We start from the raw sequence: 23,962 nt of genomic DNA, 5'->3' as shown, positions 1-23,962 counted from the left end.
CATACATTATATATATATTATTATTATTATATATATATATTTTCATACTGGCCCCCCGTGGGAAACAAACCTACAACCCTGGCGTTGCAAACGCCATGCTCTACCAACTGAGCTACATCCCTGCCAGCCATTCCCTCCCCTACCCTGGACGACACTGGGCCAATTGTTCGCCGCCCCATGCGTCTCCCGGTCGCGGCCAGCTACGACAGAGCCTGGATTCGAACCAGGATCTCTAGTGGCACAGCTAGCACTGCGATGCAGTGCCTTATACCACTGCGCCACTCGGGAGACTTCACTTGTGAAGTTGAAATACATAGGCTATGTGAAGTAAATGAATAACTGAATGTGTGTTTGCTAGAAAGAGTTGACAGATATATACGCTCCTACATTTCCCTCCCTTCACTCCACTGAGTGAGTGAGGGGCAGCAGCTTCAGGTAACCTCATCTCCCTGGCTCAGACTGCAGCTATCCCAGTTATGTGTGACTAATGAAAAAACACTTCTAGACAGATGACGGTGGCTCTCTCTCTTCACCCACCCAGCACCATGTCTTCAGTGCTGCCCTCCATGCCCTGGACAGGAGCCCAGATCGTGGGTGGATTAGTGGCATTGTGTGGCCAACCAAGAAACTTGCCCCAGTAAAAGATTGGACAGTCCTGCAGCGCTGGGGAAGCTGCCATTCTACCTGAGGTGGTTGAGCTTCCCTCTCTACCCTTATGGAAAAACAACATGAATTTCATGTGACGTGTTCCAAAAACACGCTTCCATGTGATCACGTGAACATGTTTTTATTTTTCCCTTTATTTTTTGGGTGGGGGGGTGGGGGGGGTGGTAGATCAGCTTAATATTGCAGATAGATTGTAACTTCCATCAATGTAATTGTCTGCATCACTTCCAATCCCCCATGGTATATATATATATATATATATATATACAGTGGGGGAAAAAAGTATTTAGTCAGCCACCAATTGTGCAAGTTCTCCCACTTAAAAAGATGAGAGAGGCCTGTAATTCTCATCATAGGTACACGTCAACTATGACAGACAAATTGAGGAAAAAAAATCCAGAAAATCACATTGTAGGATTTTTAATGAATTTATTTGCAAATTATGGTGGAAAATAAGTATTTGGTCAATAACAAAAGTTTCTCAATACTTTGTTATATACCCTTTGTTGGCAATGACACAGGTCAAACGTTTTCTGTAAGTCTTCACAAGGTTTTCACACACTGTTGCTGGTATTTTGGCCCATTCCTCCATGCAGATCTCCTCTAGAGCAGTGATGTTTTGGGGATGTCGCTGGGCAACACAGACTTTCAACTCCCTCCAAAGATTTTCTATGGGGTTGAGATCTGGAGACTGGCTAGGCCACTCCAGGACCTTGAAATGCTTCTTACGAAGCCACTCCTTCATTGCCCGGGCAGTGTGTTTGGGATCATTGTCATGCTGAAAGACCCAGCCACGTTTCATCTTCAATGCCCTTGCTGATGGAAGGAGGTTTTCACTCAAAATCTCACGATACATGGCCCCATTCATTCTTTCCTTTACACGGATCAGTCGTCCTGGTCCCTTTGCAGAAAAACAGCCCCAAAGCATGATGCTTCCACCCCCCATGCTTCACAGTAGGTATGGTGTTCTTTGGATGCAACTCAGCATTCTTTGTCCTCCAAACACGACGAGTTGAGTTTTTACCAAAAAGTTATATTTTGGTTTCATCTGACCATATGACATTCTCCCAATCCTTTTCTGGATCATCCAAATGCACTCTAGCAAACTTCAGACGGGCCTGGACATGTACTGGCTTAAGCAGGGGGACACGTCTTGCACTGCAGGATTTGAGTCCCTGGCGGCGTAGTGTGTTACTGATGGTAGGCTTTGTTACTTTGGTCCCAGCTCTCTGCAGGTCATTCACTAGGTCCCCCCGTGTGGTTCTGGGATTTTTGCTCACCCTTCTTGTGATCATTTTGATCCCACGGGGTGAGATCTTGCGTGGAGCCCCAGATCGAGGGAGATTATCAGTGGTCTTGTATGTCTTCCATTTCCTAATAATTGCTCCCACAGTTGATTTCTTCAAACCAAGCTGCTTACCTATTGCAGATTCAGTCTTCCCAGCCTGGTGCAGGTCTACAATTTTGTTTCTGGTGTCCTTTGACAGCTCTTTGGTCTTGGCCATAGTGGAGTTTGGAGTGTGACTGTTTGAGGTTGTGGACAGGTGTCTTTTATACTGATAACAAGTTCAAACAGGTGCCATTAATACAGGTAACGAGTGGAGGACAGAGGAGCCTCTTAAAGAAGAAGTTACAGGTCTGTGAGAGCCAGAAATCTTGCTTGTTTGTAGGTGACCAAATACTTATTTTCCACCATAATTTGCAAATAAATTCATTAAAAATCCTACAATGTGATTTTCTGGATTTCTTTTCTTCTCAATTTGTCTGTCATAGTTGACGTGTACCTATGATGAAAATTACAGGCCTCTCTCTAAGTGAGAGAACTTGCACAATTGGTGGCTGACTAAAAACTTTTTTCCCCCACTGTATATATATACATATATACACACATTTCATAGGTACACTTCAACTGTGAGAGACGGAATCTAAAACAAAAATCCAGAAAATCACATTGTATGATTTTTAAGTAAATAATTTGCATTTTATTGCATGACATAAGTATTTGATACATCAGAAAAGCAGAACTTAATATTTGGTACAGAAACCTTTGTTTGCAATTACAGAGATCATACGTTTCCTGTAGGTCTTGACCAGGTTTGCACACACTGCAGCAGGGATTTTAGCCCACTCCTCCATACAGACCTTCTCCAGATCCTTCAGGTTTCGGGGCTGTCGCTGGGCAATACGGACTTTCAGCTCCCTCTAAAGATTTTCTATTGGGTTCAGGTCTGGAGACTGGCTAGGCCACTCCAGGACCTTGAGATGCTTCTTACGGAGCCACTCCTTAGTTGCCCTGGCTGTGTGTTTCGGGTCGTTGTCATGCTGGAAGACCCAGCCACGACCCATCTTCAATGCTCTTACTGAGGGAAGGAGGTTGGTGGCCAAGATCTTGCGATACATGGCCCCATCCATCCTCCCCTCAATACGGTGCAGTCGTCCTGTCCCCTTTGCAGAAAAGCATCCCCGAAGAATGATGTTTCCACCTCCATGCTTCATGGTTGGGATGGTGTTCTTGGGGTTGTACTCATCCTTCTTCTTCCTCCAAACACGGCCAGTGGAGTTTAGACCAAAAAGCTATATTTTTGTCTCATCAGACCACATTACCTTCTCCCATTCCTCCTCTGGATCATCCAGATGGTCATTGGCAAACTTCAGACGGGCCTGGGCATGCGCTGGCTTGAGCAGGGGGACCTTGCATGCGCTGCAGGATTTTAATCCATGACGGCGTACTGTGTTACTAATGGTTTTCTTTGAGACTGTGGTCCTAGCTCTCTTCAGGTCATTTACCAGGTCCTGCCGTGTAGTTCTGGGCTGATCCCTCACCTTCCTCATGATCATTGATGCCCCACGAGGTGAGATCTTGCATGGAGCCCCAGACCGAGGGTGATTGACCGTCATCTTGAACTTCTTCCATTTTCTAATAATTGCGCAAACAGTTGTTGCCTTCTCACCAAGCTGCTTGCCTATTGTCCTGTAGACCATCCCAGCCTTGTGCAGGTCTACAATTGTATCCAAGATGTCCTTACACAGCTCTCTGGTCTTGGCCATTTTGGAGAGGTTGGAGTCTGTTTGATTGAGTGTGTGGACAGTTGTCTTTTATACAGGTAACGAGTTCAAACAGGTGCAGTTAATACAGGTAATGAGTGGAGAACAGGAGGGCTTCTTATAGAAAAACTAACAGGTCTGTGAGAGCCAGAATTCTTACTGGTTGGTAGGTGATCAAATACTTATGTCATGCAATAAAATGCAAATTAATTACTTAAAAATCATACAATGTGATTTTCTGGAATTTTGTTTTAGATTCCGTCTCTCTCACAGTTGAAGTGTAACTATGATAACAATGCTTTGTAAGTAGGAAAACCTGCAAAATCGGCAGTGTATCAAATACTTGTTCTCCCCACTGTACATATACACACATACACACACACATACAGTGAGGGAAAAAAGTATTTGATCCCCTGCTGATTTTGTACGTTTGCCCACTGACAAAGAAATGATCAGTCTATAATTTTAATGGTAGGTTTATTTGAACAGTGAGAGACAGAATAACAACAAAAAAATCCAGAAAAACGCATGTCAAAAATGTTATAAATTGATTAGTATTTTATTGAGGGAAATAAGTATTTGACCCCCTCTCAATCAGAAAGATTTCTGGCTCCCAGGTGTCTTTTATACAGGTAACGAGCTGAGATTAGGAGCACACTCTTAAAGGGGGTGCTCCTAATCTCAGCTTGTTGCCTGTATAAAAGACACCTGTCCACAGAAGCAATCAATCAATCAATCAGATTCCAAACTCTCCACCATGGCCAAGACCAAAGAGCTCTCCAAGGATGTCAGGGACAAGATTGTAGACCTACACAAGGCTGGAATGGGCTACAAGACCATCGCCAAGCAGCTTGGTGAGAAGGTGACAACAGTTGGTGCGATTATTCGCAAATGGAAGAAACACAAAATAACTGTCAATCTCCCTCGGCCTGGGGCTCCATGCAAGATCTCACCTCGTGGAGTTGCAATGATCATGAGAACGGTGAGGAATCAGCCCAGAACTACACGGGAGGATCTTGTCAATGATCTCAAGGCAGCTGGGACCATAGTCACCAAGAAAACAATTGGTAACACACTACGCCGTGAAGGACTGAAATCCTGCAGCGCCCGCAAGGTCCCCCTGCTCAAGAAAGCACATATACAGGCCCGTCTGAAGTTTGCCAATGAACATCTGAATGATTCAGAGGAGAACTGGGTGAAAGTGTTGTGGTCAGATTACACCAAAATCGAGCTCTTTGGCATCAACTCAACTCGCCGTGTTTGGAGGAGGAGGAATGCTGCCTATGACCCCAAGAACACCATCCCCACCGTCAAACATGGAGGTGGAAACATTATGCTTTGGGGGTGTTTTTCTGCTAAGGGGACAGGACAACTTCACCGCATCAAAGGGACGATGGACGGGGCCATGTACCGTCAAATCTTGGGTGAGAACCTCCTTCCCTCAGCCAGGGCATTAAAAATGGGTTGTGGATGGGTATTCCAGCATGACAATGACCCAAAACACACGGCCAAGGCAACAAAGGAGTGGCTCAAGAAGAAGCACATTAAGGTCCTGGAGTGGCCTAGCCAGTCTCCCGACCTTAATCCCATAGAAAATCTGTGGAGGGAGCTGAAGGTTCGAGTTGCCAAACATCAGCCTCGAAACCTTAATGACTTGGAGAATATCTGCAAAGAGGAGTGGGACAAAATCCCTTTTGAGATGTGTGCAAACCTGGTGGCCAACTACAAGAAACGTCTGACCTCTGTGATTGCCAACAAGGGTTTTGCCACCAAGTACTAAGTCAAATACTTATTTCCCTCATTAAAAGGCAAATCAATTTATAACATTTGTTTTTCTGGATTTTTTTGTTGTTATTCTGTCTCTCACTGTTCAAATAAACCTACCATTAAAATTATAGACTGATCATGTCTTTGTCAGTGGGCAAACATACAAAATCAGCAGGGGATTAAATTATTTTTTCCCCCTCACTGTACACACCCACATACATACATACATACATACATACATACATACATACATACATACATACATACATACATACATACATACATACATACATACATACATACATACATACATACATACATACATACATACATACAGTGGGGGAAAAAAGTATTTAGTCAGCCAACAATTGTGCAAGTTCTCCCACTTAAAAAGATAAGAGAGGCCTGTCATTTTCATCATAGGTACACGTCAACTATGACAGACAAATTGAGGAAAAAAATCCAGAAAATCACATTGTAGGATTTTTAATGAATTTATTTGCAAATTATGGTGGAAAATAAGTATTTGGTCAATAACAAAAGTTTCTCAATACTTTGTTATATACCCTTTGTTGGCAATGACACAGGTCAAACGTTTTCTGTAAGTCTTCACAAGGTTTTCACACACTGTTGCTGGTATTTTGGCCCATTCCTCCATGCAGATCTCCTCTAGAGCAGTGATGTTTTGGGGCTGTCGCTGGGCAACATGGACTTTCAACTCCCTCCAAAGATTTTCTATGGGGTTGAGATCTGGAGACTGGCTAGGCCACTCCAGGACCTTGAAATGCTTCTTATGAAGCCACTCCTTCGTTGCCCGGGCGGTGTGTTTGGGATCATTGTCATGCTGAAAGACCCAGCCACGTTTCATCTTCAATGCCCTTGCTGATGGAAGGAGGTTTTCACTCAAAATCTCACGATACATGGCCCCATTCATTCTTTCCTTTACACGGATCAGTCGTCCTGGTCCCTTTGCAGAAAAACAGCCCCAAAGCATGATGTTTCCACCCCCATGCTTCACACTAGGTATGATGTTCTTTGGATGCAACTCAGCATTCTTTGTCCTCCAAACACGACGAGTTGAGTTTTTACCAAAAAGTTATATTTTGGTTTCATCTGACCATATGACATTCTCCCAATCCTCTTCTGGATCATCCAAATGCACTCTAGCAAACTTCAGACGGGCCTGGACATGTACTGGCTTAAGCAGGGGGACACGTCTGGCACTGCAGGATTTGAGTCCCTGGCGGCATAGTGTGTTACTGATGGTAGGCTTTGTTACTTTGGTCCCAGCTCTCTGCAGGTCATTCACTAGGTCCCCCCGTGTGGTTCTGGGATTTTTGCTCACCGTTCTTGTGATCATTTTGACCCCACGGGGTGAGATCTTGCGTGGAGCCCCAGATCGAGGGAGATTATCAGTGGTCTTGTATGTCTTCCATTTCCTAATAATTGCTCCCACAGTTGATTTCTTCAAACCAAGCTGCTTACCTATTGCAGATTCAGTCTTCCCAGCCTGGTGCAGGTCTACAATTTTGTTTCTGGTGTCCTTTGACAGCTCTTTGGTCTTGGCCATAGTGGAGTTTGGAGTGTGACTGTTTGAGGTTGTGGACAGGTGTCTTTTATACTGATAACAAGTTCAAACAGGTGCCATTAATACAGGTAACGAGTGGAGGACAGAGGAGCCTCTTAAAGAAGAAGTTACAGGTCTGTGAGAGCCAGAAATCTTGCTTGTTTGTAGGTGACCAAATACTTATTTTCCACCATAATTTGCAAATAAATTCATTAAAAATCCTACAATGTGATTTTCTGGAGAGAAAAAATCTCAATTTGTCTGTCATAGTTGACGTGTACCTATGATGAAAAGTACAGGCCTCTCTCATCTTTTTAAGTGGGAGAACTTGCACTATTGGTGGCTGACTAAATACTTTTTTTCCCCACTGTACATACATATCCTTTAAAAATATATATATATTCCCCTTTATTACTTTCCAACCCCGCCACCCTTTCTCCACTTGGAGTAAACTAGTGAACAACAATGCCTAGGCCTCTACTTCCAGCCCATTCCCACTATCTACATTTTATGGACACAGTCAATTTTACAATAATTACATTTTGTTTGTTCTTTCTCCTGAACTTCTTCTACTCTCAACCTCTCCGATCATTTTCATGATGTCCATCCGGTTTGCTTCTATATGCCATATCTTTCTAACTGTGCTCCTTTACAAAAGCTCCCAACCTACAACCCATACACTTATTATGGACACAGCGTGCCTACATTATTAGTTATCTTGTTATTGTTTGTTGTTAGTTGTTATTAGTCCCATCCTTCAATTCCATTCAACACCTCCCATCTATCTTTTAACACCATCCATATAGGATTTCTATTTGCCATATATATTTCAACTGTACTGTGATGTCTTACAAAAGTTCTGAACCTTTCTATTCTCATTGTTTCTACAGATTGTGAATTGAAAATAAACATTTTTGCTAATAGTATTATTATGTTATTGATCGATTGACTATAACTTTTCAGATCACCCAGTAGTGCTATCTGCAGGGTTAGCTCCAGGTAAATATTGCAATCCTTTAGCCATTCCTGGACCTGTGTCCAAAAACAAGCTACAAATGGACAGTACCAAAACAAAAGATCTAATGATTCTGTCTCTTCACAGCAAAATCTGCAGAGCTGGGAAGATTGTATCCCCCATATAAATAACATTATATTGGTAGCAAGAATTGTATATAATAATTTAAATTGAAAGATTCTAAGTTTTGAATCCGGTGTCGTTTTGCGTATCAGTTCATAAACACTATGCCATGGGATCGGTATGTCAAAAATCTCTTCCCAACTATTTTGCAATCTATATGGGACGGCTGTCAATCCTTTGGTCCTTAAATGAAACTGATATAATTTTTTATTTATCACAGTTTTCCTTAACCAATTATGTTCTTTAATGCAAGGCCGACAGACAAGTTCCTTACTTTCTCCTCCTTCCACTTTCCTCTTCCATTTTTGCGGTAAGGCTGCAATTATTTGGTTGTAATTTTGGGTAGAGCATACATTTCCATATGTTTTTGTTAGCTGCATGTGTGACATAACTCCACCAGTCCTAAAGATGATATCATTTACAAAGATTATACCTATTTTAAACATTTTGTAAAAAAAAAAAAAGTTTTTTTGTCAATTAGTATATTTGAGTTTAACCACAATATTTGTTGCATTATTTGTTCTGTCGTTTCTGGAGGATTAAATTAAAATTGCAACCAACTTTCTATGGCTTGTTTTAGAAATAGTGATAACTGGGAGATGATTTCCTTTTAAAATAACTGAAAGTGAGTGGTTGTAATCTGAATAAAGGGAAAAAGGCCATTCTTGAACATTGGGTGAGACAATCTTACTAATTTGCTAGAGAACCAGTTCGGATTTAAGTATAACTTTTGTATGACTGAAGCTTTTAGTGATAGGTCTAATGCTTTAATATTTAATAATTTCTGTCCTCCAAATTCATATTCATTATATAAATACGCCCGTTTAATTTTGTCTGGCTTGCCGTTCCAAATAAAATTGAATATTTTTTCTCATATAATTTTAAAAACTGTTCGCTAGGCGTAGGCAAGACCATAAGCAAATAGGTAAACTGGGATAATACTAAAGAGTTAATCAGGGTGATTTTTCCACAAATTGACAGGCACCCACCTTTCCATGGTAGCAAGATCTTTTCTATTTTTGCTAACTTTCTATTATAATTTATTGAAGTGAGATCTTTTATTTCCTTTGGGATATGTATTCCGAGTATATCCACACCACCATCAGACCATTTTACTGGTAAACTACATGACAATGTAAAAATTGTATGTTTTATTGATCCAATACGTAATATAGTACATTTGTCATAATTTGGTTGTAATCCAGAGAGGTTAGAAAATGTATCTAGATCCTCTATGAGGCTGTGGAGTGATTCTAGTTGTGGATTTAAAAGAAAACATGAATCATCAGCGTACAATGACACCTTTGTTTTTAAGCCCTGGATTTCTAATCCCCTGATATTATTGTTGGATCTGATTTTAATAGCTAACATCTTGATGGCCACAATAAATAGATATGCCGATAGTGGACAACCTTGTTTCACTCCTCTTAACAGTTTAAAACTTTCTGAGAAATAGCCATTATTTACTATTTTACACCTAGGGTTACTATACATGATTTTGACCCATTTTATAAGAGATTCACCAAAATTGAAATGCTCCAGGCATTTATATATAAACCCCAGTCGTACTTTATCAAATGCCTTTTCGAAGTCTGCTATGAATAGCAGGCCTGGTTTCTCCGATTTTCCATAATGTTGTATTGTTTCCAATACTTGCCTTATATTATCTCCAATGTATCATCCATGTAAAAAACCTGTCTGATTAGAATGAATAATATCCGACAATACCTTTTTAATTCTATGCGCTATACATTTTTGCTAGAATTTTTGCATCACAACACTGATGTGTAAGGGGCCTCCAATTTTTTTAATGGACTGGATCTTTATATTTTCCACTTGTATCCTGTTTCAGTAATAATGAGATCAGACCTTCTTTTTGAGTGTCAGATAATCTACCATTTACATAGGAGTGGTTAAAACATACTAATAATGGTCCTCTAAGTATATCAAAAAAGGTTTGGTATACTTCGACTGGTATGCCATCCAACCCTGGAGTTTTCCCGGACTTAAAGTCTTTAATTGCATCCAGAAGTTCTTCCTCTGTAATTTCACCTTCACATGAGTCTTTCTGTTTGGCTGTTAATTTTACATTATCAATAGAAAAAACATCTCTACAATTAGCTTCAGTTAGAGGAGATGGAGGCGACTGAAACGAAAACATATGCTTAAAGTACCTTGTTTCCTCCTTCAAAATATAATCTGGTGAATCATGGGTTACTCCGTCAATTGTAACCAGTTTTATTAAATTATTTTTGGTAGCATTTCTATGTTGAAGATTTAAAAATAATTTGGTGCATTTTTCCTCGTATTCCATCCAGTTTGCTTTATTTTAATAATATATTACACTTGATCTTTCTTGAATAAGTTTCTCCATTTCTTTTTGTTTTTCCTCTAATTTATTCTGAGCCTCTATGTTACAATTTTTATTGCCATCTATCTGTTCTGTTAGACTTTCTATTTCCTTTTGACCTAAATTGCTTTTGTTTTCGAGATGAGTACTGAATTGCATGGCCTCTAAAGGCACATTTAAAGGTGTCCCATACAATAAGGGGATTTGCTGTACCTATGTTATGTCGGAAAAAGTCAGTTATAAATTCCTTTGTCCTAGTTAAAAATAAATTATCATCCAATAGGCTTTGATTAAATTTCCAATATCCTCACCCACGTGGAAATTCAGTAAGAGTAATGTATATGCCAACTATATGGCATATATAATGGTCCGACCGCATTCTGTCCCCTATCAATACTTTTTTAATTTTTGGTGCCAACGAGAATGAGATAAGAAAGAAGTCAAGACGACAAGCTTGATTGAGTCTCCGCCATGTATACTGTATGTCACTAGATCAGGATATTTAAGCCTCCATATATCTACTAGTTCTAATGTATCCATGACATTCACAATTTCCTTAAGAGCATGTGGGTGATTGTTTGTGGTGTGATTTCCTTTACGGTCCATTGAGCTATTTAAAACAGTATTATAATCCCCCACCATAATAATATTGTCTTGAATTGCTTGCAGGGTTGATAATTTATTATATATATTGTCAAAGAAGTGTGGATCATCATTATTTGGTCCGTAAAAGTTAATGAGCCATATCTGTTTATTGTCCAATAACATATTAAAAATAATCCATCTACCTTGCGTATCTATTTGGACAATTTGCACATTCGGATCGAAATTACTATTAATTAATATTATCACCCCTTTTGAATTTCTTTGCCCATGGGAGAAGTATATTTCGCCCCCCCATTCCTTTTACCACGCAACTTCATCTAGAATTGTTGAATGAGTTTCCTGTAAACAATAGATATTATATTCCTTCTCTTTGAGCCATGTAAATATTGTTCTTCTTTTGTTATTATCAGCTAAGCCATTACAATTATAACTGGCTATACTTATTTCACCATACACCATAATGAGATACAAGTTTCAAGTCTATTTATCATTATATATGTTTGTAAATTTACCAATAAAAAATACCGTAATGACTGAGTGTCCATATACAGTGGGGAAAAAAAGTATTTAGTCAGCCACCAATTGTGCAAGTTCTCCCACTTAAAAAGATGAGAGAGGCCTGTAATTTTCATCATAGGTACACGTCAACTATGACAGACAAATTGAGGAAAAAATATCCAGAAAATCACATTGTAGGATTTTTAATGAATTTATTTGCAAATGATGGTGGAAAATAAGTATTTGGTCACCTACAAACAAGCAAGATTTCTGGCTCTCACAGACCTGTAACTTCTTCTTTAAGAGGCTCCCCTGTCCTCCACTCGTTACCTGTATTAATGGCACCTGTTTGAACTTGTTATCAGTATAAAAGACACCTGTCCACAACCTCAAACAGTCACACTCCAAACTCCACTATGGCCAAGACCAAAGAGCTGTCAAAGGACACCAGAAACAAAATTGTAGACCTGCACCAGGCTGGGAAGACTGAATCTGCAATAGGTAAGCAGCTTGGTTTGAATAAATCAACTGTGGGAGCAATTATTAGGAAATGGAAGACATACAAGACCACTGATAATCTCCCTCGATCTGGGGCTCCATGCAAGATCTCACCCCGTGGGGTCAAAATGATCACAAGAACGGTGAGCAAAAATCCCAGAACCACACGGGGGGACCTAGTGAATGACCTGCAGAGAGCTGGGACCAAAGTAACAAAGCCTACCATCAGTAACACACTACACCGCCAGGGACTCAAATGCTGCAGTGCCAGACGTGTCCCCCTGCTTAAGCCAGTACATGTCCAGGCCCGTCTGAAGTTTGCTAGAGTGCATTTGGATGATCCAGAAGAGGATTGGGAGAATGTCATATGGTCAGATGAAACCAAAATAGAACTTTTAGGTAAAAACTCAACTCGTCGTGTTTGGAGGACAAAGAATGCTGAGTTGCATCCAAAGAACACCATACCTACTGTGAAGCATGGGGGTAGAAACATCATGCTTTGGGGCTGTTTTTCTGCAAAGGGACCAGGACGACTGATCCGTGTAAAGGAAAGAATGAATGGGGCCATGTTTCGTGAGATTTTGAGTGAAAACCTCCTTCCATCAGCAAGGGCATTGAAGATGAAACATGGCTGGGTCTTTCAGCATGACAATGATCCCAAACACACCGCCCGGGCAATGAAGGAGTGGCTTCATAAGAAGCATTTCAAGGTCCTGGAGTGGCCTAGCCAGTCTCCAGATCTCAACCCCATAGAAAATCTTTGGAGGGAGTTGAAAGTCCGTGTTGCCCAGCGACAGCCCCAAAACATCACTACTCTAGAGGAGATCTGCATGGAGGAATGGGCCAAAATACCAGCAACAGTGTGTGAAAACCTTGTGAAGATTTACAGAAAACGTTTGACCTGTGTCATTGCCAACAAATGGTATATAACAAAGTATTGAGAAACTTTTGTTATTGACCAAATACTTATTTTCCACCATCATTTGCAAATAAATTCATTAAAAATCCTACAATGTAATTTTCTGGATTTTGTTTTCTCATTTTGTCTGTCATAGTTGACGTGTACCTATGATGAAAATGACAGGCCTTTCTCATTTTTTTAAGTGGGAGAACTTGCACAATTGGTGGCTGACTAAATACTTTTTTCCCCCACTGTAGCTGTACTATGATATTTGCATTGCTACTAAGTATCCCTTCAATTGTTCTCCACTAATTCCCCCGCTAAAGCCCCTTCCCATCCCAAGTTGAGCCGTCATCCCAGTGATCGGCATCCCACCCACATCCCTCCGGATCCCTAGGGCCCCGAGAGGCCAGGACCCATCCATCGAAAACAGCACACAGTGCCACGCACAAAACAGAAGCAGATTAACCGCCAAAAGCATTTCCAATGCTGTCACCTCTATATATAACTATTTAAATATACAGTGGGGAAAAAAAGTATTTAGTCAGCCACCAATTGTGCAAGTTCTCCCACTTAAAAAGATGAGAGAGGCCTGTAATTTTCATCATAGGTACACGTCAACTATGACAGACAAATTGAGAAAAAAAATCCAGAAAATCACATTGTAGGATTTTTTATGAATTTATTTGCAAATTATGGTGGAAAATAAGTATTTGGTCACCTACAAACAAGCAAGATTTCTGGCTCTCACAGACCTGTAACTTCTTATTTAAGAGGCTCCTCTGTCCTCCACTCGTTACCTGTATTAATGGCACCTGTTTGAACTTGTTATCAGTATAAAAGACACCTGTCCACAACCTCAAACAGTCACACACCAAACTCCACTATGGCCAAGACCAAAGAGCTGTCAAAGGACACCAGAAACAAAATTGTAGACCTGCACCAGGCTGGGAAGACTGAATCTGCAATAGGTAAGCAGCTTGGTTTGAAGAAATCAACTGTGGGAGCAATTATTAGGAAATGGAAGACATACAAGACCACTGATAATCTCCCTCGATCTGGGGCTCCACGCAAGATCTCACCCCGTGGGGTCAAAATGATCACAAGAACGGTGAGCAAAAATCCCAGAACCACACGGGGGACCTAGTGAATGACCTGCAGAGAGCTGGGACCAAAGTAACAAAGCCTACCATCAGTAACACACTACGCCGCCAGGGACTCAAATCCTGCAGTGCCAGACGTGTCCCCCCTGCTTAAGCCAGTACATGTCCAGGCCCGTCTGAAGTTTGCTAGAGTGCATTTGGATGATCCAGAAGAGGATTGGGAGAATGTCATATGGTCAGATGAAACCAAAATATAACTTTTTGGTAAAAACTCAACTCGTCGTGTTTGGAGGACAAAGAATGCTGAGTTGCATCCAAAGAACATCATACCTACTGTGAAGCATGGGGGTGGAAACATCATGCTTTGGGGCTGTTTTTCTGCAAAGGGACCAGGACGACTGATCCGTGTAAAGGAAAGAATGAATGGGGCCATGTATCGTGAGATTTTGAATGAAAACCTTCTTCCATCAGCAAGGGCATTGAAGATGAAACGTGGCTGGGTCTTTCAGCATGACAATGATCCCAAACACACCGCCCGGGCAACGAAGGAGTGGCTTCGTAAGAAGCATTTCAAGGTCCTGGAGTGGCCTAGCCAGTCTCCAGATCTCAACCCCATAATAAATCTTTGGAGGGAGTTGAAAGTCCGTGTTGCCCAGCGACAGCCCCAAAACATCACTGCTCTAGAGGAGATCTGCATGGAGGAATGGGCCAAAATACCAGCAACAGTGTGTGAAAACCTTGTGAAGACTTACAGAAAACGTTTCACCTGTGTCATTGCCAACAAAGGGTATATAACAAAGTATTGAGAAACTTTTGTTATTGACCAAATACTTATTTTCCACCATAATTTGCAAATAAATTCATTAAAAATCCTACAATGTGATTTTCTGGATTTTTTTTCCTCATTTTGTCTGTCATAGTTGACGTGTACCTATGATGAAAATGACAGGCCTCTCTCATCTTTTTAAGTGGGAGAACTTGCACAATTGGTGGCTGACTAAATACTTTTTTTCCCCACTGTATATCTATTCAAATATCTTGCATATCTTATTTTCCATCATTATCAATTAATATGCATAATAATGTTGGCAGTTCATACGTAGGATTTTAACATATAACCCGGATTGCCATTGTATTACATTTAATTTATTGACAAGCAATTATTATCCTACCAAATAATTACTGTGGTCCATCCCATACCCCCCACAACAGATGCCGGACAAACACACACGCACATACTCACATACTCCAACACACTCAACCCCCCTCCTCCACAATCCACCATAAAATCAGATACTCAACGGTTGTTATATCACAGAGCCCAACTCAAGAAAGGACCTGATTTACGAGTGCACATACAGTTACAGCTGATTGAGAAAGCATGCAAGATTGAGCAGAAATTGACAACAATGTCAGATTTGATTAATCTAGTTAATCTATGTCAAGGTGATGGAGATCAGATCCACCCTCTTCACCTGAGACACAAACACTCTGGTCCCCCGTTGTAACCATTTTTTCCCAAGCATCTCCGTGCAGTCAGACCTTTGATTATTTTGTGCCACCTGGGCCACAATGATAAACCCCATCTCTGATTGTCCGAGTGTGACCCCCTCCCCATGGGTTACTGCAGCCAGCGTTGCCAGCACTGCCACTACCTGGGTGGGGGTACCCCACCGGAATCCCCACCGGCTAGGTAAAAGGTCGTCAAGGTTCTCATTAGCAGCTTTGAGAATTTCCTTGTATATAATGCTCTCCCATCAGGGGGCTCTGGCTTTGTAGGACCAACCCTGCTAGGCAGGCTCAGAATCTTGAGGGGGCGGTGCTGCTCAAGTAGGTCTCTGACCGCATTTATTTCTCTGTTTAGGCTGCATACTCACAGCAGGTCCATAAAAGAGATGGGAACTTCTCTTTGGTGCATGGGTCACTCAGGTGGGTGTCCAGGATATAGGGTTGGGGATCTTTCCATCATGATAGGACAATAAAAAATTAGATTAGATGTATACTATATTTAAAAATGTATATCCCTCATCTGCACAAAATTGAAAGCTCTCTCTCACTACCCCTGCTCATAGACACCTGTCGGCTCTAGGATATGCAACCATTTCCCCTCTTACTCAAAAATGCACACCACATGGTTGACTGCAGAGGATATGGGCCGAGCGTGCAAACGCACCCACATCCCACACCTGCCACAAGGGGGAAAGGACGCCAGGGAGAACACAGGACCAACCCCAACAACCGTCCGCCAAAACAACAATTGCCTGCCAAAAAAGCCATGTTCTAATTAGTTGTATTTGAAGATGTATTATCCTGCTTGTTATCTTTTCTTGTTATATCATTTTATCCTTTTTTAAATACTATACTTACTATAAATGTTATTTAATATTCCAATCCCCATCATTGCTAGTATTGGGTGTTCCATTATTCAACTCCTCTATTACAACTTTTAGAATAGTCATGGAGTAGTCTTTGTGTCTCTGAACATTTGGTTGTCAATATATAGTTTATCGACCACAAGTGCCACACATTTCCCTTTTAATCTATTTTCCTTGAAGATTGGATACAGAACTTTGCGCCTTTCTGCAATCTCCCTCGGGAACTGATCATTCATGCCTATTTTCGTGCCAGCAAGTCTTTTTCCTAGGCTTTTAACCACAGCTTTATCCTTAAAAAATGCAAATTTGGCAACGATTGGGCGATCATATTTCTGTCCTCTTTGTCCGAAACGGTGTACACGTTCGAGTTGGATTTTATCGACAGCCTCGAGTGGGATTTGAAGCGCTGTATGCAGGAAATCCTTCATAATATTCTCGGTTATTTCTCCCTCCTTTTCCTGAATACCCGTAAGTACTAGATTTTCTCTCATCGATCTAGTTTGGATGTTTAGTAAGGCTTCTCTCAGAAGGTTGTTCTCTTTTTTAAGTTCCCTAACGTCCGTTTCCATCTTAGTTACTGTCACTTTTAATTTTTTGGTTTCTGTTTCCATTATCGCTGCTTTTTCGTCACTCATTTCAAGACTCGCTTTAAACTCTTTTACGTCCTTACTGACCAATTCTAGTATGCCCAATTTGTCATTTATCGACTTCAACAGGTCGCTTTCCACACTTACCAGACCCAGTGGTGAAAAGCATATATCATCTGTATCAGTCGACGAGTCGCGTTTTCTCTTGGGGATTGGTTCTCCTCGTTTATCTTCCGCCATGTTTGGGTGTTGCGTGTTGTTGTAATATTTGTCGATATATTTCTCTAGCCTTATGATTTGTTTTGTGTTATTATCCAGATTGAATTTTATTTACTGCGAATATATGAAATGCTAATATTTAGTCTAACTTACTGATTTGTAATATTATGTTTTTATCTTGAGGTGGTTTGTACCACTTTTTATTCAATACGCCATCTTGTCTACGTGAACATGTTTCCACATGTGAAATCATGTGTTTTTTCTGTAAGGGTACTTATAACAGCCCGATAACCTCTAACATTTACAGTAATAAAGCACCTATGCTAATAATGTATTTCATAACAGGACTGTCATTCACAGCCATGCATGCATGTTGAGCAAACTCCCCACATCTTCAAGGGCTTTCATGGGGTCTCCATTCAACCCCTGTCTGTAACCCCAGACTCTGCTCCCTCCCACCAGTGAAACCTTCAAAAACCAGTAAACTGAGGACAACATGTTCATGGCTCTAGTTTATTAAGGATGCATTCTTTCCCCCTATTGGAGAGATTCTCACCAGTGCATGGCTGTCTGAGATCATAGATCTATGACAAGAGCCCGCCAACAGAAATAAAATGTTATACTGCATGAACCCCACAGCTGTCTGCCATTAGGGGCGCATCTGCCAACATGTGTCTATCTGAGTGTGAGTACACTGACATTTGTCTGAAACTCTATTACATCCACCGAGGAGCACAGAGAGTTCTTTTCACTACAGAGAGAGGGTTCCTAACAGACACACCCCTATCTCCCCTGGGGTGTCCCCTTCCTCCATACCCCCATCCCGCCTGGCTCTGACCCTTCACACCTGTCCTGTCACTCAGACCTGGCCTCTTCCCTGCAGTCGCCCCTCTTTGCCCCAACACAAGACCCCCTTTTCCCAGGGAAGAGCCCCGTTGTTCCAGGCCTCCCCATACTGCACCCTGGCACCCTCTCAAGGCAAAACAAAGCCCCCATTGTGAGGCACAATACAGGCCGCCCCATTTCTCTCCCTCTCCCCTATGCTCTGGAGTGCAGGAGCACGTCCAGACCTACACGTCAGCAGCATGGCATGCCTCGCCTCGGGAGCTGGAGGAGGGGGTCAAAGCAGAGAGCGGAAGCCTCGTCTGTAGCCGTTCCTGAGACTCAAACATGTGTCGGAGGGAGGGAGTGTCAAACGCAAACAAACGACCTGAGGAAATGGCTACAGCCCATAATAAGCAACTAGAACCATTCAAGCTCTGCTCCTGCTGACAGCTTAGGTGCAGTGAGGCCTCGGTACGGTTCAGTTGACTAACCCCCTGACTGAAGCCAGAGGGCCAGAGACAGAGACGAGAATGGGATTGGAGAGAGAGAGGGTGATTGGTTGAGGCAGGAGAGAGACTGTAGAATGGGCTGTGAACCTGCCATGGCAATGCTAGAGCCATATTCTGGGCTGAAGTCAGAACACGGACATTCCACACACTTGTCCTCCTGTGTTCTCCTCACAACGGGGGAAAAGGAAGGAACCACGTTGGGGGAAAGAGACCGCACAAAGCCGCCCGGTCGTATTTTTCAGTTAACAGTGCCGTAAGTGAAAGGGTCCCAGAAAAGCCCTGGCGGGATGAAGGGAATTTTTCCTTCAACGTCCTCCAAGCCAGAACGTTTTGGTGAGAGGGGAAAAAAGACCGGACAAATCAGGAATGAAAGAAAAGAGGAGTGGAAATGAGATAGGTAGGTTGGTCCAGTTCCTGAGAGGAGAAGAAAGAGAGCAATTCCAGAACAGTGGGGATCCCTAACAGCCTGGCATGGCTTCTGAAACATCAATAGAGGCAGTCTTTCCACTCCCAAAGGAACGAATCTGTATAACACACTGTAAGCACTAAGCAGATCAATAGTTATTAAACTGTGCAAGATACCAGTGCTGCCAATATAAGGTCAGCTACTCAGAAAGTGAGCTGACACATTGTAACTCCTCTGTGTGAGGTGCCAGTGCCAGTGTGGGAATGTTATTTTGGTCACACTCATATCCATAGTGACGCATCCCTCTTCAGGCAACCGGACAGTCTGCACTCCGCAGTGATCTGGCGGCCATGACACTACCACGATGACTCAGGACTTAGCATGCTGCGGATCACTAAAATAAGGGATGACCTAATTCCACAGTAGACCCCCTGGAGAGTGCATAGAATGACCACATATGGCAGGACTGTGGGCAGTGGGGAAATCAGGGGGGTAGATTTCACATGGGGCCCCAACTCAAACACCCCTCATGTTGAAACTGAAAGGCAGGAAGCCCACAATGGGTGAGTGCTCTGTGCAGGGACTCAGCCTATATTTAGTTCATGGAAAGTATGATGAGGGAGGGGGTGATTGGTTACAAGGGTCTCATGGCTATCACTGGTTAAGATACCATAATGTATGTGTGGATGAGAGTGGTGGTGGGACTCACAAAAGGAAGTGAGTGATGAGACGTTGGGTGAGGTGGGGGAAGAGAGGTGTTGGAGTTGGACCAACCAGTAAAGCACTTGACCTACTGTATACGTGTGGCCACTGGCCAATATCACTACTCAAATGCTCACTAGAACTAAGAAGCAGGAAGGATTACCGCTCATCGCTTCTAGCTCCGGCTAAAACAACTACAGACACATATGTGCAGAGTCATGTCTAGATTCTAACACAGGGACGTGGCTGCAAGGGGGGCCTGTGTCCAGCACACTTCCTGGTACAAAGAGAATAGCGTAGCTTCTTCCTGAAGATGAAAATACCTGAGATTTTCTCTTCCTGTGAGCACATCTGGCTCTGACCTGCAGCAGCAGCAGCAGCAGTGATAGTGACAGCAGTACTGTAGGGTGGAGGACTAACAGCCAGAACGGCCAGAGCAGCAAGCCACAGTTCTGGATAGATCCAGTTTAAGGCCAGCCTGAGGAGCTGTAATGACAGAGAGGCTCCAGGCTCCATCAAATCTAACTTAGCTGAGGAGGCAAAATCAGACCCACTGAAAGGCTGTACTGTTCAGAAGGCTGATGTTACTCTGAACTCATTGAAACTGAACACACACTATCTATTGAAAAGTGTCCCTTTCCAAGGAGCCAGAGATGGATAGAGGTTTCTTACTGTAGGAAGAAGATTAACAGTGACTCGTGCATTTCCCTAGGATCACAGGTTGAGTTAATAGCATCCCAAGTCTTGATCCTGGGTGTTTTTTGGCTTAACGCAAACAAATACATGCATTGCTCTGAAATTGAGGCATTCATGCTTTGCAGCCAATGTACAGCACTTGCAGATAATAGACAGTACTCTTGGTGGTTTGTGAAATTACAAGCCGCCTATTGTTGAGCTTTCACCATTATGTAGCCTATTAGTGGTACAGTATGGTCTGTCTATCTGTCTGTCTGTCTTAGTAGATCCACATCAATAAGTAGTATGTTGGACCCCTATGGCTAGCAGAGGCAGGGGGGCAGATCAACCATGACTAATGATGTCAATGCCTCCCTGACCCCGGAACCTTTCACACACTTCACACACTAATCTCCTGGACTATGCAGCAAAACCCACGCAATCCACAACTCAGCAGGATACATGCCAGGCAGAGACCAAAACACATCAAAACCTATCAAAACTATTTGTCTAAGACTACATTAAACAAAACAAACCTACATGAAAACCCCTCAAAAACCTGGGGCCAGTCACACTTTATGCATGTTGCGTCACAGCAAAAGAGAGAGACGGAAAGAGACCACTGAGGAAGGAGCTATACCTCCCAATCACTGCCTAAAACCGAGTGAGAGAGGAGGCTTACCTTGTAGCATGCAGCGGTATGCTGACTCTGAGATGGCGTAGATGTGTGGTGGCATCTCGTGTCTCTTCTTCCCCCTGTACATCTCTATGATATTCTCGGAGTAGATGGGCAGGTTTTTGTAGGGGTTTATCACCACACAGAACAACCCAGAGTAAGTCTATGGGGGGAGAGAGAAACAACACACAAATACAGTAAATCAACAAGATAAGAGTAAGTTCTGAATGCAGATTTGATCATAGAGAGTGAATATGGGACCGAAGGCTGTTCAAGATGAGTTTCCATTGTACTGTGATATAGGGGGATAAACACTTGTTAGTCTGAGAAGTGATCAACTCTCTCCATGTGGTTTAACTCAATCATACATAATTCAAAAGAAAACCCTTTATCATTTTCTAACTCTAGAGCGGCTCTGAAGTGGTCTGCAAAATGTCAGTGCAATTGAGCTGTCATCATTCTGCTACAGTTTGGTCCCTTCCGTCACCATAGTGGGCAGACTGAGCATGCAGTTGTATAAAGGCAACAGGAGAAAATGTATAAAGTGAGAGACATAGCTGTGGGAATGGCACACATGGTAGACTAGCTTATCATTAACTCTCCAGTTGACTAAGATCTGACGGCTCCTTACATCGACGTCTTCCCATTAAGCAATCTGAACTGCACGGCCATAGTGAGTGCCTTCTTATCAAGCCCTGTGGCTAATGTTCTGAGAAATGACAGAGGCCTTGGTGGGACATTAGCTAACTGACATTCCCACTAAAGAGTGGAATGATCCCTCCCTCCCCTCACACACACAGTCACCACTGCCGTGCTAGAATAACACAAGGCCGTTTCCATGGAAAAGGACACATGAGCACCAACATACTAAGTTCATAGGAGAACATCAAATTGGGTGTCAAATGAAAGCTAAAAGAGTCTAACCACAGTTGGGTTCACCAGTTTGGACAGCACAGTACAGCACAGTAGAGTTGAGTACACTATAATGTACTGTACTCTACTGTACTATACTGCACTGAACTCTACTGTACTATACTGCACTGAACTCTACTGTACTGAACTCTACTGTACTATACTGCACTGAACTCTACTGTACTATACTGCACTGAACTCTACTGTACTGAACTCTACTGTACTATACTGCACTGAACTCTACTGTACTATACTGCACTGAACTCTACTGTACTGAACTCTACTGTACTGTTCTGTACTGAACTCTACTGTACTGTGCTGTGCTGTACTGTGCTCTACTGTGCTGTATTTTAATGCCCAAACTTGGGAAACATAGATGTCTATGATTGGTTCAGATTTGGTCTGGTCTGGACCAAGCAAATTTGGTCTTGTTTGGGGGCAGAGCTCATTAAAATAAATGGCCAGTGTTTAGAATAATTGTGTACCTATTTAGGATACATCATCATGAAGAGAATGGCATTCATGTCCATATTTATGCATTTCTGTATAGTACATACTGTATCAGGGACCCATGATGAAACTCCGTTCCAGGGTGTAAATTCACTTCACTTACCAAAATAGATTTTTTCAAACTCAAGGTGTCATGTCCTAGCTGACACCCCATTCTTTCGGCATTCATTGTTGAATCTTAATTTAGAGCAGAGATATAACAGAGTTTTTGAAAACGTGGACACAAGAAACGATGAGAGAGCCTACAGGGAGGAGGTCAGAGACCTGGCAGTGTGGTGCCAGGACAACAACCTCTCCCTCAACTTGATCAAGACAAAGGAGATGATCGTGGACTATAGGAAAAGTAGGGCCGAGCACGCCCCCATTCACATCGATGGGGCTGTAGTGGAGCAGGTCAAGAGCTTCAAGTTCCTTGGTGTCCACATCACCAACAAACTATCATGGTCCAAACACACCAAGACAGTCATGAAGAGGGCACGACAATGCCTATTGTACACGAGGCTGAAAAGATTTGGCATGGGTCCTCAGATCTACAGCTACACCATCAAGAGCATCCTGACTGGTTGCATCACCGCCTGGTATGGCAACTGCTCGGCATCCGACCGCAATTCTCTACAGAGTGTAGTGCGTACGGCCCAGTACATCACTGGGGCCAAGCTTCCTGCTATACCAGGCAGAGTCAGAGGAAAGCCCTAAAAATGGTCAAAGACTCCAGACACCCTAGTCATAGACTGTTCTCTCTGCTACCACACGGCAAGCGGTACCGGAGAGCCAAGTCTAGATCCAAAAGGCTCCTTAACAGCTTCTACCCCTAAGCCATAAGACTGCTGAACAGTTAATAAAATGGCTACCCGGACTATTTGCATTGACCCCTCGTTTTTTTTGTCACTTTACCCCTACCTAGATGTACATATTACCTCAATTACCTCGACTAACCTGTACCCCTGTACATTGACTCGGTACCGGTACCCCCTGTATATAGCCTCGTTATTGTTATTTTATTGTGTTACTTTCTTTTTACTTTAGTTTATTTAGTAAATATTTTCTTAACTCTTATATTTCTTAGCTTGTAAGTTAGCATTTCACTGTAAGGTCTACACCTGTTGTATTTGGCACATGTGACAAATACAATTTGATTTGATTTGAGGTGGAAGCTGAGCTGCCAAATGTATGACCATATTAGAGAAACATATTTCCCTCAGATTACACAGACCCACAAAGAATTTGAAAACAAATCCAATTTTGAACTCCCATAACTATTAAGTGAAATACCACAGTGTGCCACCACAGCAGCAAGATTTGTGACCTGTTGCCACAAGAAAAGTGCAACCAGGTGAAGAACAAACACCATTGTAAATACAACCCACATTTATGTTTATTTATTTTCCCTTTTGTACTTTAACTATATGCACATTGTTACAACACTG

The 23,962-nt window shown here is 42.3% G+C and overlaps 1 protein-coding gene across 1 annotated transcript in view; it reads right to left on the bottom strand.

Annotated features, from left to right (window-relative positions):
- LOC123489410 (myosin-10-like) overlaps positions 1-21,276 on the bottom strand; it is a gene marked incomplete at its 5' end in the record, with an annotated part of 45,672 nt that extends 24,396 nt beyond the window's left edge. Inside the window, one exon of the mRNA XM_045220006.1 lies at positions 21,120-21,276. Coding sequence (XP_045075941.1) covers positions 21,120-21,276 — 157 coding nt within the window. The remainder of the gene's footprint in view (positions 1-21,119) is intronic.
- Between the last annotated feature and the right edge of the window lie 2,686 nt (positions 21,277-23,962).

The sequence above is a fragment of the Coregonus clupeaformis genome, unplaced genomic scaffold (assembly GCF_020615455.1).
Source record: "Coregonus clupeaformis isolate EN_2021a unplaced genomic scaffold, ASM2061545v1 scaf3010, whole genome shotgun sequence".
Classification (NCBI taxonomy): Eukaryota; Metazoa; Chordata; class Actinopteri; order Salmoniformes; family Salmonidae; genus Coregonus; species Coregonus clupeaformis.
Note: the sequence above shows the minus strand (reverse complement) of the source record. Positions and strands in the feature narration are given on the sequence as shown.